At 49.2% G+C, this 14189-nt stretch overlaps 1 protein-coding gene across 2 annotated transcripts in view; it reads right to left on the bottom strand.

Moving 5' to 3' along the window:
• Positions 1-777, bottom strand: part of PPME1 (protein phosphatase methylesterase 1) — a 37208-nt gene extending 36431 nt beyond the window's left edge. Inside the window, exon 1 of one of the 2 annotated variants that reach the window (XM_040339941.1) lies at positions 671-777. In XM_040339941.1, the coding sequence (XP_040195875.1) occupies positions 671-701 (31 nt within the window). In that variant the 5' untranslated portion in view covers positions 702-777. The remainder of the gene's footprint in view (positions 1-670) is intronic. The other variant, XM_040339942.1, reaches the window with a different exon arrangement.
• Positions 778-14189: the final 13412 nt, after the last annotated feature.

The raw sequence follows: 14189 nt of genomic DNA, 5'->3' as shown, positions 1-14189 counted from the left end.
AGAGAACACGAGAGAGTACGAGAGAGTACGAGAGAGTACGAGAGAGAGAGAACGAGAGAGAGAACGAGAGAGAGAACGAGAGAGAGAACGAGAGAGAGAACGAGAGAGAGAACGAGAGAGAGAACGAGAGAGAGAACGAGAGAGAGAGAACGAGAGAACGAGAGAACGAGAGAGAGAGAGAACGAGAGAGAGAGAGAACGAGAGAGAGAGAGAACGAGAGAGAGAGAGAACACGAGAGAGAGAACACGAGAGAGAGAGAGAACGAGAGAGAGAGAGAGAGAGAGAGAGAACGAGAGAGAGAACGAGAGAGAGAACGAGAGAACGAGAGAACGAGAGAACGAGAGAGAGAGAGAGAGAGAACGAGAGAGAGACCCCTGTACACAGTATGCTCCTCCCATACACACAGTATAGACCACCACCACCTCATATATACACTGTATATACATATATATATATATATATATATATACATACATACATACAAACACACAGTATACACCTCCCCCTATATACACACACATTGTACACCTATATATAGTATACACCTCCTCCTCTATATACACACAGTATACACCTCCTCCTCTATATACACACAGTATACACCTCCTCCTCTATATACACACAGTATACACCGCCCCCTATATACACACACACGAGATGCCCCCCTCACCTCCAGTGTCAGTGGTCCCTCCAGGCCTCATACCCACCAGCCAGAGGGGTTTCCGTGGAGACAGCCGGCACCGCCCACTGAATCCAGCTCCACCGGAAGTCACGTTAGCAAGCAAGAGCAGATGGGAAATTAGTCCATGCAGCTGTCAGCTCCGCCTAGTTTGTATAACTTTATTCCTAGCGAACACTGACAGAGTCTTTTCTTCCCCTCCAGTCTTTGATTCAGGGAAGACCCTGAAGTGACAGGACTGAAGTGGCAGCAGTCTTTCTCCATTGTCTCCCCTCTATAGATCTGTATGGTCCCTCCATTGTCTCTCTTCTATAGATCTCTATGGTCCCTCCATTGTCTCCCCTCTATAGATCTGTATGGTCCCTCCATTGTCTCTCTTCTATAGATCTCTATGGTCCCTCCATTGTCTTCCTTCTATAGATCTCTATGGTCCCTCCATTGTCTCCCCTCTATAGATCTGTATGGTCCCTCCATTGTCTCCCCTCTATAGATCTGTATGGTCCCTCCATTGTCTCCCCTCTATAGATCTGTATGGCTCCTCTATTGTCTCCCTTCTATAGATCTGTATGGCTCCTCTATTGTCTCCCTTCTATAGATCTGTATGGTCCCTCCATTGTCTTCCCTCTATAGATCTGTATGGCTCCTCTATTGTCTCCCTTCTATAGATCTGTATGGTCCCTCCATTGTCTTCCCCTCTATAGATCTCTATGGTCCCTCCATTGTCTCCCCTCTATAGATCTCTATGGTCCCTCCATTGTCTTCCCTCTATAGATCTCTATGGTCCCTCCATTGTCTTCCCTCTATAGATCTCTATGGTCCCTCCATTGTCTTCCCTCTATAGATCTGTGTGGTCCCTCCATTGCCTCCCTTCTATAGATCTGTATGGTCCCTCCATTGTCTTCCCTCTATAGATCTGTATGGTCCCACCATTGTCTCCCTTCTATAGATCGGTATGGCTCCTCCATTGTCTCCCTTCTATAGATCTCTATGGTCCCTCCATTGTCTCCCTTCTATAGATCTGTATGGTCCCTCCATTGTCTCCCCTCTATAGATCTGTATGGTCCCTCCATTGTCTCCCTTCTATAGATCTCTATAGTCCCTCCATTGTCTCCCTTCTATAGATCTCTATGGTCCCTCCATTGTCTCCCTTCTATAGATCTGTATGGTCCCTCCATTGTCTCCCTTCTATAGATCTGTATGGCCCCTCCATTGTCTTCCCTCTATAGATCTCTATGGTCCCTCCATTGTCTCCCTTCTATAGATCTCTATTGTCCCTCCATTGTCTCCCCTCTATAGATCTCTATGGTCCCTCCATTGTCTCCCTTCTATAGATGTCTATGGTCCCTCCATTGTCTCCCTTCTATAGATCTCTATGGTCCCTCCATTGTCTTCCCTCTATAGATCTCTATGGTCCCTCCATTGTCTCCCCTCTATAGATCTGTATGGTTCCTCCATTGTCTCCCTTCTATAGATCTCTATGGTCCCTCCATTGTCTCCCCTCTATAGATCTCTATGGTCCCTTTATTGTCTCCCTTCTATAGATCTCTATGGTCCCTCCATTGTCTCCCCTCTATAGATCTCTATGGTCCCTTTATTGTCTCCCTTCTATAGATGTCTATGGTCCCTCCATTGTCTCCCCTCTATAGATCTCTATGGTCCCTCCATTGTCTCCCTTCTATAGATCTCTATGGTCCCTCCATTGTCTCCCCTCTATAGATCTCTATGGTCCCTCCATTGTCTCCCTTCTATAGATCTGTATGGTCCCACCATTGTCTCCCTTCTATAGATCTGTATGGTCCCTCCATTGTCTCCCCTCTATAGATCTCTATGGTCCCTCCATTGTCTTCCCTCTATAGATCTCTATGGTCCCTCCATTGTCTCCCCTCTATAGATCTCTATGGTCCCTCCATTGTCTCCCCTCTATAGATCTGTATGGTCCCTCCATTGTCTCCCCTCTATAGATCTCTATGGTCCCTCCATTGTCTCCCTTCTGTAGATCTCTATGGTCCCTCCATTGTCTTCCCTCTATAGATCTCTATGGTCCCTCCATTGTCTCCCTTCTATAGATCTCTCTGGTCCCTCCATTGTCTCCCTTCTATAGATCTCTATGGTCCCTCCATTGTCTCCCTTCTATAGATCTGTATGGATCCTCCATTGTCTCCCCCCTATAGATCTCTATGGTCCCTCCATTGTCTTCCCTCTATAGATCTCTATGGTCCCTCCATTGTCTCCCTTCGATAGATCTGTATGGTCCCTCCATTGTCTCCCTTCTATAGATCTCTATGGTCCCTCCATTGTCTCCCTTCTATAGATCTCTATGGTTCCTCCATTGTCTTCCCTCTATAGATCTGTATAGTCCCTCCATTGTCTCCCTTCTATAGATCTCTATGGTCCCTCCATTGTCTTCCCTCTATAGATCTCTATGGTCCCTCCATTGTCTTCCCTCTATAGATCTCTATGGTCCCTCCATTGTCTTCCCTCTATAGATCTGTGTGGTCCCTCCATTGTCTCCCTTCTATAGATCTCTATGGCTCCTCCATTGTCTCCCCTCTATAGATCTGTATGGTCCCTCCATTGTCTTCCCTCTATAGATCTGTAGGGTCCCTCCATTGTCTTCCCTCTATAGATCTCTATGGTCCCTCCATTGTCTTCCCTTTATATATCTCTATGGTCCCTCCATTGTCTTCCCTCTATAGATCTGTGTGGTCCCTCCATTGTCTCCCTTCTATAGATCTGTATGGTCCCTCCATTGTCTTCCCTCTATAGATCTCTATGGTCGCTCCATTGTCTCCCTTCTATAGATCTCTATGGTCCCTCCATTGTCTTCCCTCTATAGATCTGTATGGTCCCTCCATTGTCTTCCCTCTATAGATCTCTATGGTTCCTCCATTGTCTCCCCTCTATAGATCTGTATGGTCCCTCCATTGTCTTCCCTCTATAGATCTGTATGGTCCCTCCATTGTCTTCCCTCTATAGATCTGTATGGTCCCTCCATTGTCTTCCCTCTATAGATCTGTATGGTCCCTCCATTGTCTTCCCTCTATAGATCTCTATGGTCCCTCCATTGTCTTCCCTCTATAGATCTCTATGGTCCCTCCATTGTCTCCCTTCTGTAGATCTCTATGGTCCCTCCATTGTCTTCCCTCTATAGATCTCTATGGTCCCTCCATTGTCTCCCTTCTATAGATCTGTATGGATCCTCCATTGTCTCCCCCCTATAGATCTCTATGGTCCCTCCATTGTCTTCCCTCTATAGATCTCTATGGTCCCTCCATTGTCTCCCTTCGATAGATCTGTATGGTCCCTCCATTGTCTCCCTTCTATAGATCTCTATGGTCCCTCCATTGTCTCCCTTCTATAGATCTCTATGGTCCCTCCATTGTCTTCCCTCTATAGATCTGTATAGTCCCTCCATTGTCTCCCTTCTATAGATCTCTATGGTCCCTCCATTGTCTTCCCTCTATAGATCTCTATGGTCCCTCCATTGTCTTCCCTCTATAGATCTGTGTGGTCCCTCCATTGTCTTCCCTCTATAGATCTGTATAGTCCCTCCATTGTCTCCCTTCTATAGATCTCTATGGTCCCTCCATTGTCTCCCCTCTATAGATCTCTATGGTCCCTCCATAGTATGAGAATGTGGGGGTCAGTGTTGGTGACAACATACAGACATTTCCTGATTTGTCTCTTTATTAAAGATTTTGGATGCCATGTATTTTGCTGTGTGTAAAACAATTGCAGTTTGTTAAAATATAAATAAAAAAAAGTAATAATTTCTTTCCCCCTCTTTCAGTCTTGTGTTACATTGCAGTGCTGCTGATCTCCTGCAGCCTCTTTGTATTTGCTTCCGGTCTCCCTATCCTCCAGCCATCTCAGTACGGGCATTGTGATGGCGATCAGTGTGGGCAATGTCACTTGTAGTCTACGTTAGGGCAGTAGGTGGTGGGGTGACACCGCATGAGTATATACAGAAGCAGTGGCGGCTGGTGCTCAACATTTTTGGGGGGGGCGCTAAGGAAAAAAAATTGCAGCCTCACTGTGCCCATCAAATGCAGCCACTGTGCCATCAATTGTCACCACTGTGCCATGCCATCAAACGCAGCCACTGTGCCATCAATTGTCACCACTGTGCCATGCCATTAAACGCAGCCACTGTGCCATCAATTGTCACCACTGTGCCATGCCATCAAACGCAGCCACTGTGCCATCAATTCGCACCACTGTGCCATGCCATCAATTCGCACCACTGTGCCATCAATTCGCACCACTGTGCCATGCCATTAAACGCAGCCACTGTGCTATCAATTTGCACCACTGTGCCATGCCATCAAACGCAGCCACTGTGCCATCAATTGTCACCACTGTGCCATGCCATCAAACGCAGCCACTGTGCCATGCCATCAAACACAGCCACTGTGCCATCAATTGTCACCTCTGTGCCCTTTAATTGTCACCGATGTGCCCTTTAATTGTCACCGCTGTGCCCTTTAATTGTCCTCACTGTGCCCATTGATGTCGCCGCTGTGCCCTTTAATTGTCCTCACTGTGCCCATTGATGTCGCCGCTGTGCCCTGTAAAGTGCCCCTTTCCCCCCTCCGCCCAGCACTTACCTTTACTGGAGTCAGCCATCCACGTCCCTCGATGTCTTCTACCGCCCTTGATGACTGACAGTTTTTTTCAGCCAATCAGGTTACCGGTAGCCAGAACCGGCCAACCTGATTGGCTGAGACGCCTGTCAGTCTTATCCAAGGAGCCATAAGGCTCTTATGCCACGCAGATTTTAGGCTGCATTCTAGCGAAAACCGCTAGGGGGCGCTCCCATTGTGATCTGTGTATAGTATGCAAATTGCATACTAACACCGATTCACAAACTTGCGCGGGCCCTGCGTACGCAAATTACGTAATTTGCGTACGTCGGGTTTCGCGTAACGTTACACATCCTAATAGCAGGCGAAGCCAATACTATAGGATGGCCTCGTTCCCGCGTCGCGACGTTCAAATTTTACGTCGTTTGCGTAAGTGGATCGTGAATGGCGCTGGACGCCATTCACGTTCACTTTGAAGCAAATGACGTCCTTGCGACGTCATTTGCCGCAATGCACGTCGGGAAAGTTTCCCGACGGAGCATGCGCCCTACGCTCGGCGCGGGAGCGCGCCTAATTTAAATGATTCCCGCCCCCGGCGGGATCATTTACATTAGGCGCCCTTACGCCGGGCAAGTTAACACAGCGCCCCCCGCAATTTACGGAGCTTCTGCTCCGTGAATCGCGGGCAGCGCAGAAAATTTGCGCGGGCGCAGGGCAAAAACGCTGCCCTGTGCCTGCGTAAGAAAGGCGCAGATTCTTACTGAACCTGGGCCTATGTTATTAGACTCAGTGGCAGTGAGAGCCAGAGGGGGCGGCGCTCCAGCGCCCTCTATGGACAAACCGCCACTGTACAGAAGACAGGCAGAGCGTTGTCACCCCCAAACAGGAAGTGCCTATACAAAGACCTTCATGGCGGGATCATCAAAAAGTATTGGATTGAAAACTGCAGAATGAGCAATACTGAAATGACGGGCAAAAGACTTGCCTGGTCTACACATCCCCAATGATACTGGATTTGGAGAAGCATTTTGGGAATGTCTATTACTGCTCCTTGAACCTGACAATCATCAGTATTCACCAGTAAGCCAACCCGTTTTAAACTCCCTTCCCTAAATATTTAAACTGCTGAGTAATATCCCAATCAAGGATTCCTCCCAGAGTTTGGGTCTATATGAACTGGCTTTACCTGGCTTTACATGGGCCAGATTCACGTAGAATTGCGGCGGCGTAACGCATCGTAGATACGTTACACCGCCGCAAGTTTTCATCGCAAGTGCCTGATTCACAGAGCACTTGCAATGAAAACCTACGCCGGCGTAAGCCCGCGTTATTTAAATGGGCGTGTGCCATTTAAATTAGGCGCGCTCCCCCGCCGGACCTACTGCGCATGCTCCGTTTCGCAATTCCCGTCGTGCTTTGCGCGCAGTGACGTCATTTTTTCGAACGGCGACGCGCGTAGCGTAATTCCGTATTCCCGGACGGCTTACGCCAACGACGTTCATTTTTAAATTTTGACGCGGGAACGACGTCCATACTTAATACAGCAATACGATTGCTGTGTAAAGTTAAGGCAGGTCAAATAACGACTAACTTTGCGACGGGAAACTAGACTAGCGGCGACGTAGCGAACGTGAAAATCTTGATTCGCCGTTACTCCTAATTTGCATACCCGACGCTGGTTTACGACGCGAACTCCCCCCAGCGGCGGCCGCGGTACTGCATCCTAAGATCCGACAGTGTAAAACAATTACACCTGTCGGATCTTAGGGATATCTATGCGTAACTGATTCTATGAATCAGGCGCATAGATAGAAACAGAGATACGACGGCGTATCAGGAGAAACGCCGTCGTATCTCATTTGTGAATCTGGCCCAATATTTCCCTGTGCTTTTGTTCGTTGCAATTTTTATCATGACCACTGATACGTCCTCTGCCCATACTGTTCTTTTATCTTTCCTATTCGGAATAATTCCTTTTAAGCTCCTGAAGAAGCGTTTTTTTCCAACGCGCAACTGTGTCGGGCTGAGCATCGCATGATATTTCACCTTCTGAGAACTTCAAGGTTTTTTTTTTTCAACTTTAAATACAGAGTGGTTGCTAGTCTCCCACTCTTGTTGATTCCTTGTATTGTACTCAGTGCTGGGACAAGGTCATTTGGTGCCCAGGGCGAAGATGGCAAACTGCGCCCCCCCCCCCCCCAATTATCGTCACTGTTCATTGTCACCATTGTGACTATTTGTGCCTGTCTGGAGATTTCCGCAGGTATTCTTGTCCTTGAATGCAGCCTCAGTGTGCCCGCCATTACAGCCTCAGTGTGCCCACCATTACAGTCTCAGTGTGCCCGCCATTACAGCCTCAGTGTGCCCACCATTACAGCCTCACTGTGCTCGCCATTACAGCCTCACTGTGCTCGCCATTATAGCCTCACTGTGCCCGCCATTACATCCTCACTGTGCTCGTGAATGCAGCCCCACTGTGCCCGTGAATGCAGCCTCACCGTGTCCGCCATTACAGCCTCACTGTGACCGCCATTATAGCCTCACTGTGCCCGCCATTACATCCTCACTGTGCCCGTGATTGCAGCCCCACTGTGCCCGTGAATGCAGCCTCACCGTGTCCGCCATTACAGCCCCACTGTGCCCGTGAATGCAGCCTCACTGTGCCCACCATTACAGCCTCACTGTGCCCGCCATTACAGCCTCACTGTGCCCGTCATTTCAGCCTTACTGTGCCCACCATTACAGCCTCATTGTGCCCATGAATGCAACATCACTGTGCCCACCATTACAGTCTGACACTGTGCCCACCATTACAGTCTGACACTGTGCCCACCATTACAGTCTCACTGTGCCCATCATATGCAGCCTCGCCTGGCCCAATCATTAGTCTCACTGTGCCCGCCATTACAGCCTTGCTGTGCCTATAAATGCAGTATCACTGTGCCCTTGAATGCAACATCACTGTGCTCACCATTACAGTCTCACACTGTGCCCATTACAGTCTCGCACTGTGCCCATCAAATGCAGCCTCGACTTGCCCATTAGTCTCACTGTGCCGACGAATTCACACTCACTGTCGTCTGGTTAGTAATACATACACAGCGGCCATCTCCCGCTGTGTATCACGGAGTTGGCTGGTAGGCATGTGCATTTCGTTTCGTTCCGAATCGAAATTCGGACGAATTTTTCATTATTCGGACATTCGGATGCATACGAATTCCCGAATTGCAATATTAATGAATTTACCGAATTCCGAATCGAAAACCCGCGGACGAAATTCGATCGGAATTCAAATTTTTTTTTTTTTTTTCGAATTTCGTCCGCGGGTTTTCGATTTGGAATTCGAATTTTTTTTTTTTTTTTTTTCGAATTCCGATCGAATTTCGAAATTATATTCGAAGAGAGAATTTTCGAATTCGACCGGATTTTTCGAAATTCGGTCGAAAACGAACGAGTTCCGAAAACGAATGTAACGAAACTAACTTAACGAAATTAATTAAATAACGAATTAAACGAAACGAAACAAAATTTTCCCTTTTGCACATGCCTATTGGCTGGGTCTGTGTTCAGACTTCGGCAGGCGCGCTGTAACAAAGTACCGCTCCTCTAGACTGACTCGTGCGATAGGCGGAACACTGCTATCATGTCAGTCGGTCTAGGAGGGCGCTCGCCAAACACAAACACAACCAGCGCCGATCGGGGGGGAGAGGGGAGCGCTGCAGCCGCAGGAGGGGGAGCGCGGAGCCGGCTAGTATGTACTGTGAAGCACACTGCCAGCCCGTCACTTCACCTGCGCCCCCTCCCGCCCGCAAATTGTATCGCCCGGGGCTTCCGTCCCTTTCGCCCCTGCCTTGTACTGGCCCTGATTGTACCCATATGTAGTAGGTGGTCTGTCATGCCAATGTTTCTGTATTCTTAGACCTCTCTATTTATGGCCTTATTTATGTAATTTATGTTTCTCAATCAATTTTTGGATTTTCTTAATAAATATCCAATTTTTTAACATATTACGCCCTCAAAGTCCATTATCTGCTCTATACATATATGTATCCACATATATATGTGTATATCTTTCTTTAAATTGATTGGAGAGTTTTAGTAGATCCACCAACAACTATCACAAGGTTCAGCCTGACTGGATACAAATTGATTGGATCGTTTTGGTAGATCCACCAACAACTATCACAAGGGTCAGCCTGACTGGATACAAATTGATTGTTGGTGGATCTACCAAAGTTTTGGTAGGTCCTCATATTTACATAGTTTTGGTAAATGTAAAGAGTGGGGGGGGGGCCTTTGCAATGATGGGGCACTATTCCTCCCACTAACATCAATGATGGGGCACCATTACTCCCACTAACACCAATGATGGGGCACTATTCCTCCCACTAACATCAATGATGGGGCACCATTACTCCCACTAACACCAATGATGGGGCACTATTCCTCCCACTAACATCAATGATGGGGCACCATTACTCCCACTAACACCAATGATGGGGCACTATTCCTCCCACTAACATCAATGATGGGGCACCATTACTCCCACTAACACCAATGATGGGGCACTATTCCTCCCACTAACATCAATGATGGGGCACTATTCCTCCCAATGACACCAATGATGGGCAGGGCCGTCTTTAATATTGATTGGGCCCTGGGCAAACATTTTCTTGCCCCCCCCCCCCCCCCATGCAATTTTTCCCCCCTCCCCCCCCATCATTACACAAGTCTCCCTCCCCATATTACCCAAATCACTACATAAGACTCCCATTTCCCATACTACCCCATTATTACACGACCCCCCTCCCATACCACTACACAAGTCCCCTCCCCCTTACTACCCCATCATTACCCAGCCCCCCTCCATATTACATCGCCACTCATTAACCATCAGCGCACTGCTGTTTCTTTAGGATTTTTATTGAGGGTGGAGAGGCAGGGAGGGTTTTTTTTATTGAGGGTGGAGAGAGAGAGAGAGAGGGGGGTTATTATTGAAGGTGGAGAAGTGGGGAGGGGGGTTATTATTGAGGGTGGAGAAGTGGAGAGGGGGGTTATTATTGAGGGTGGACAAGTGGGGAGGGGGGTTATTATTGAGGGTGGACAAGTGGGGAGGGGGGTTATTATTGAGGGTGGAGAGACAGGGAGGGGGGTTAATATTGAGGGTGGACAAGTGGGGAGGGGGGTTATTATTGATGGTGGAGAGACAGGGAGGGGGGTTATTATTGAGGGTGGAGAAGCGGGAGAGGGGGTTATTATTGAGGGTGGAGAAGCGGGGAGGGGGGTTATTATTGAGGGTGGAGAAGCGGGGAGGGGGGTTATTATTGAGGGTGGAGAAGCGGGCGAGGGGTTAATATTGAAGGGGGAGAGACAAGAAGGGGGGTTATTATTGAGGGAGGAGAGACAGGGAGGGGGGTTATTATTGAGGGGGGAGAAGCGGGGAGGGGGGTTATTATTGAGGGTGGAGAAGCGGGGAGGGGGGTTATTATTGAGGGTGGAGAAGCGGGGAGGGGGGTTATTATTGAGGGTGGAGAAGCGGGGAGGGGGGTTATTATTGAGGGTGGAGAAGTGGGGAGGGGGGTTATTATTGAGGGTGGAGAAGTGGGGAGGGGGGTTATTATTGAAGGTGGAGAAGTGGGGAGGGGGGTTATTATTGATGGTGGAGAGACAGGGAGGGGGTTATTATTGAGGGTGGAGAAGCGGGGCGAGGGGTTAATATTGAGGTGAAGAGGCAGGGAGGGGGGGTTATTATTGAGGGTGGAGAAGTGGGGAGGGGGGTTATTATTGAGGGTGGAGAAGCGGGGAGGGGGGTTAACATTGAGGGGGGAGAAGTGGGGAGAGGGGGGTTATTATTGAGGGTGGAGAAGTGGGGAGGGGGGTTATTAATGAAGGTGGAGAAGTGGGGAGGGGGTTATTATTGATGGTGGAGAGACAGGGAGGGGGTTATTATTGAGGGTGGAGAAGCGGGGCGAGGGGTTAATATTGAGGGTGAAGAGGCAGGGAGGGGGGGGTTATTATTGAGGGTGGAGAAGTGGGGAGGGGGGTTATTATTGAGGGTGGAGAAGTGGGGAGGGGGGTTATTATTGAAGGTGGAGAAGTGGGGAGGGGGGTTATTATTGATGGTGGAGAGACAGGGAGGGGGGTTATTATTGAAGGTGGAGAAGCGGGGAGGGGGGTTATTATTGATGGTGGAGAGACAGGGAGGGGGGTTATTATTGAGGGTGGAGAAGCGGGAGAGGGGGTTATTATTGAGGGTGGAGAAGCGGGCGAGGGGTTAATATTGAAGGTGGAGAGACAGGGAGGGGGGGTTATTATTGAGGGTGGAGAAGTGGGGAGGGGGGTTATTATTGAGGGTGGAGAAGTGGGGAGGGGGGTTATTATTGAGGGTGGAGAAGCGGGGAGGGGGGTTATTATTGAAGGTGGAGAAGCGGGGAGGGGGGTTATTATTGATGGTGGAGAGACAGGGAGGGGGGTTATTATTGAGGGTGGAGAAGCGGGCGAGGGGGTTATTATTGAGGGTGGAGAGAGAGAGAGGGGGTTTATTATTGAGGGTGGAGAGAGAGGGGGGTTATTATTGAGGGTGGAGAAGTGGGGAGGGGGGTTAATATTGAAGGTGGATAAGTGGGGAGGGGGGTTATTATTGAGGGTGGAGAAGCGGGGAGGGGGGTTATTATTGAGGGAGGAGAGACAGAGAGGGGGGTTATTATTGAGGGAGGAGAGACAGGGAGGGGGGTTATTATTGAGGGTGGAGAAGCTGGAGAGGGGGTTATTATTGATGGTGGAGAAGTGGGGAGGGGGGTTATTATTGAGGGAGGAGAGACAGGGAGGGGGGTTATTATTGTGGGTGGAGAAGTGGGGAGGGGGGTTATTATTGAGGGAGGAGAGACAGGGAGGGGGGTTATTATTGAGGGGGGAGAGACAGGGAGGGGTTATTATTGAGGGTGGAGAAGCAGGGAGGGGTTATTATTGAGGTTGGAGAAGCAGGGAGGGGGGTTACTATTGAGGGTGGAGAAGCTGGAGAGGGGGTTATTATTGAGGGTGGAGAGACAGGGAGGGGGGTTATTATTGAGGGTGGAGAAGTGGGGAGGGGGGTTATTATTGAGGGAGGAGAGACAGGGAGGGGGGTTATTATTGAAGGTGGAGAAGTGGGAGGGGGGTTATTATTGATGGTGGAGCGACAGGGAGGGGGGTTATTATTGAGGGTGGAGAAGCGGGGAGGGGGGTTATTATTGAGGGGGGAGAGACAGAGAGGGGGGTTATTATTGAGGGTGGAGAAGCTGGAGAGGGGGTTATTATTGATGGTGGAAAAGCAGGGAGGGGGGTTATTATTGAGGGAGGAGAGACAGGGAGGGGGGTTATTATTGAGGGTGGAGAAGCGGGGAGGGGGGTTATTATTGAGGGTGGAGAGACAGGGAGGGGGGTTATTATTGAGGGTGGAGAAGTGGGGAGGGGGGTTAATATTGAAGGTGGAGAAGTGGGGAGGGGGGTTATTATTGAGGGAGGAGAGACAGAGAGGGGGTTATTATTGAGGGGGGAGAGACAGGGAGGGGGGTTATTATTGAGGGTGGAGAGACAGGGAGGGGGGTTATTATTGAGGGTGGAGAAGCGGGGAGGGGGTTATTATTGATGGTGGAGAGACAAGGAGGGGGGTTATTATTGGGGAAGGAGAGACAGGGAGGGGGGTTATTATTGAGGGTGGAGAAGTGGGGAGGGGGGTTATTATTGAGGGTGGAGAAGTGGGGAGGGCGGTTATTATTGATGGTGGAGAGACAGGGAGGGGGGTTATTATTGAAGGTGGAGAAGCGGGGAGGAGTGTTATTATTGATGGTGGAGAGACAGGGAGGGGGGTTATTATTGATGGTGGAGAGACAAGGAGGGGGGTTATTATTGGGGAAGGAGAGACAGGGAGGGGGGTTATTATTGAGGGTGGAGAAACGGGGAGGGGGGTTATTTTTGAGGGCGGAGAAGTGGGGAGGGGGTTATTATTGATGGTGGAGAGACAAGGAGGGGGGTTATTATTGGGGAAGGAGAGACAGGGAGGGGGGTTATTATTGAGGGTGGAGAAACGGGGAGGGGGGTTATTATTGAGGGTGGAGAAACGGGGAGGGGGGTTATTATTGAGGGTGGAGAAGTGGGGAGGGGGTTAATATTGAGGGTGGAGAAGTGGGGAGGGGGGTTATTATTGATGGTGGAGAGAGACAGGGAGGGGGGTTATTATTGATGGTGGAGAGACAGAGAGGGGGGTTATTATTGAGGATGGAGAAGTGGGGAGGGGGGTTATTATTGAGGGTGGAGAAGCGGGAGAGGGGGTTATTATTGAGGGAGGAGACAAGGAGGGGGGTTATTATTGAGGGTGGAGAAGTGGGGAGGGGGGTTATTATTGAGGGTGGAGAGACAGGGAGGGGGGTTATTATTGAGGGTGGAGAAGTGGGGAGGGGGGTTATTATTGAGGGAGGAGAGACAGGGAGGGGGGTTTATTATTGAGGGTGGAGAAGCGGGACGAGGGGTTAATATTGAGGGTGGAGAGGCAGGGAGGGGGGATATTTTTGAGGGTGGAGAAGTGGGGAGGGGGGTTATTAATGAGGGTGGAGTGTAGAAGAATACGTATCGGCCTAAACTGAGGAAAAAAAACGTTTTTTTTTTTTCAAAATTGGGATATTTATTATAGCAACAAGTAAAAAATATTGTTTTTGTTTTTTCAAAATTGTCGCTCTTTTTTTGTTTATAGCGCAAAAAATAAAAACCGCAGAGGTGATCAAATACCACCAAAAGAAAACTCTATTTGTGGGGAAAAAAGGACGCCAATTTTGTTTGGGAGCCACGTCGCACGACCGCGCAATTGTCTGTTAAAGCGACGCAGTGCCGGAAGCTGAAATTTTGCCAGGGCAGGAGGGAGGTATATGTGCCCAGTAAGCAAGTGGTTAAAA

The sequence above is a fragment of the Rana temporaria genome, chromosome 2 (assembly GCF_905171775.1).
Source record: "Rana temporaria chromosome 2, aRanTem1.1, whole genome shotgun sequence".
Classification (NCBI taxonomy): domain Eukaryota; kingdom Metazoa; phylum Chordata; class Amphibia; order Anura; family Ranidae; genus Rana; species Rana temporaria.
This window is presented reverse-complemented; position numbering and strand designations above follow the sequence as displayed.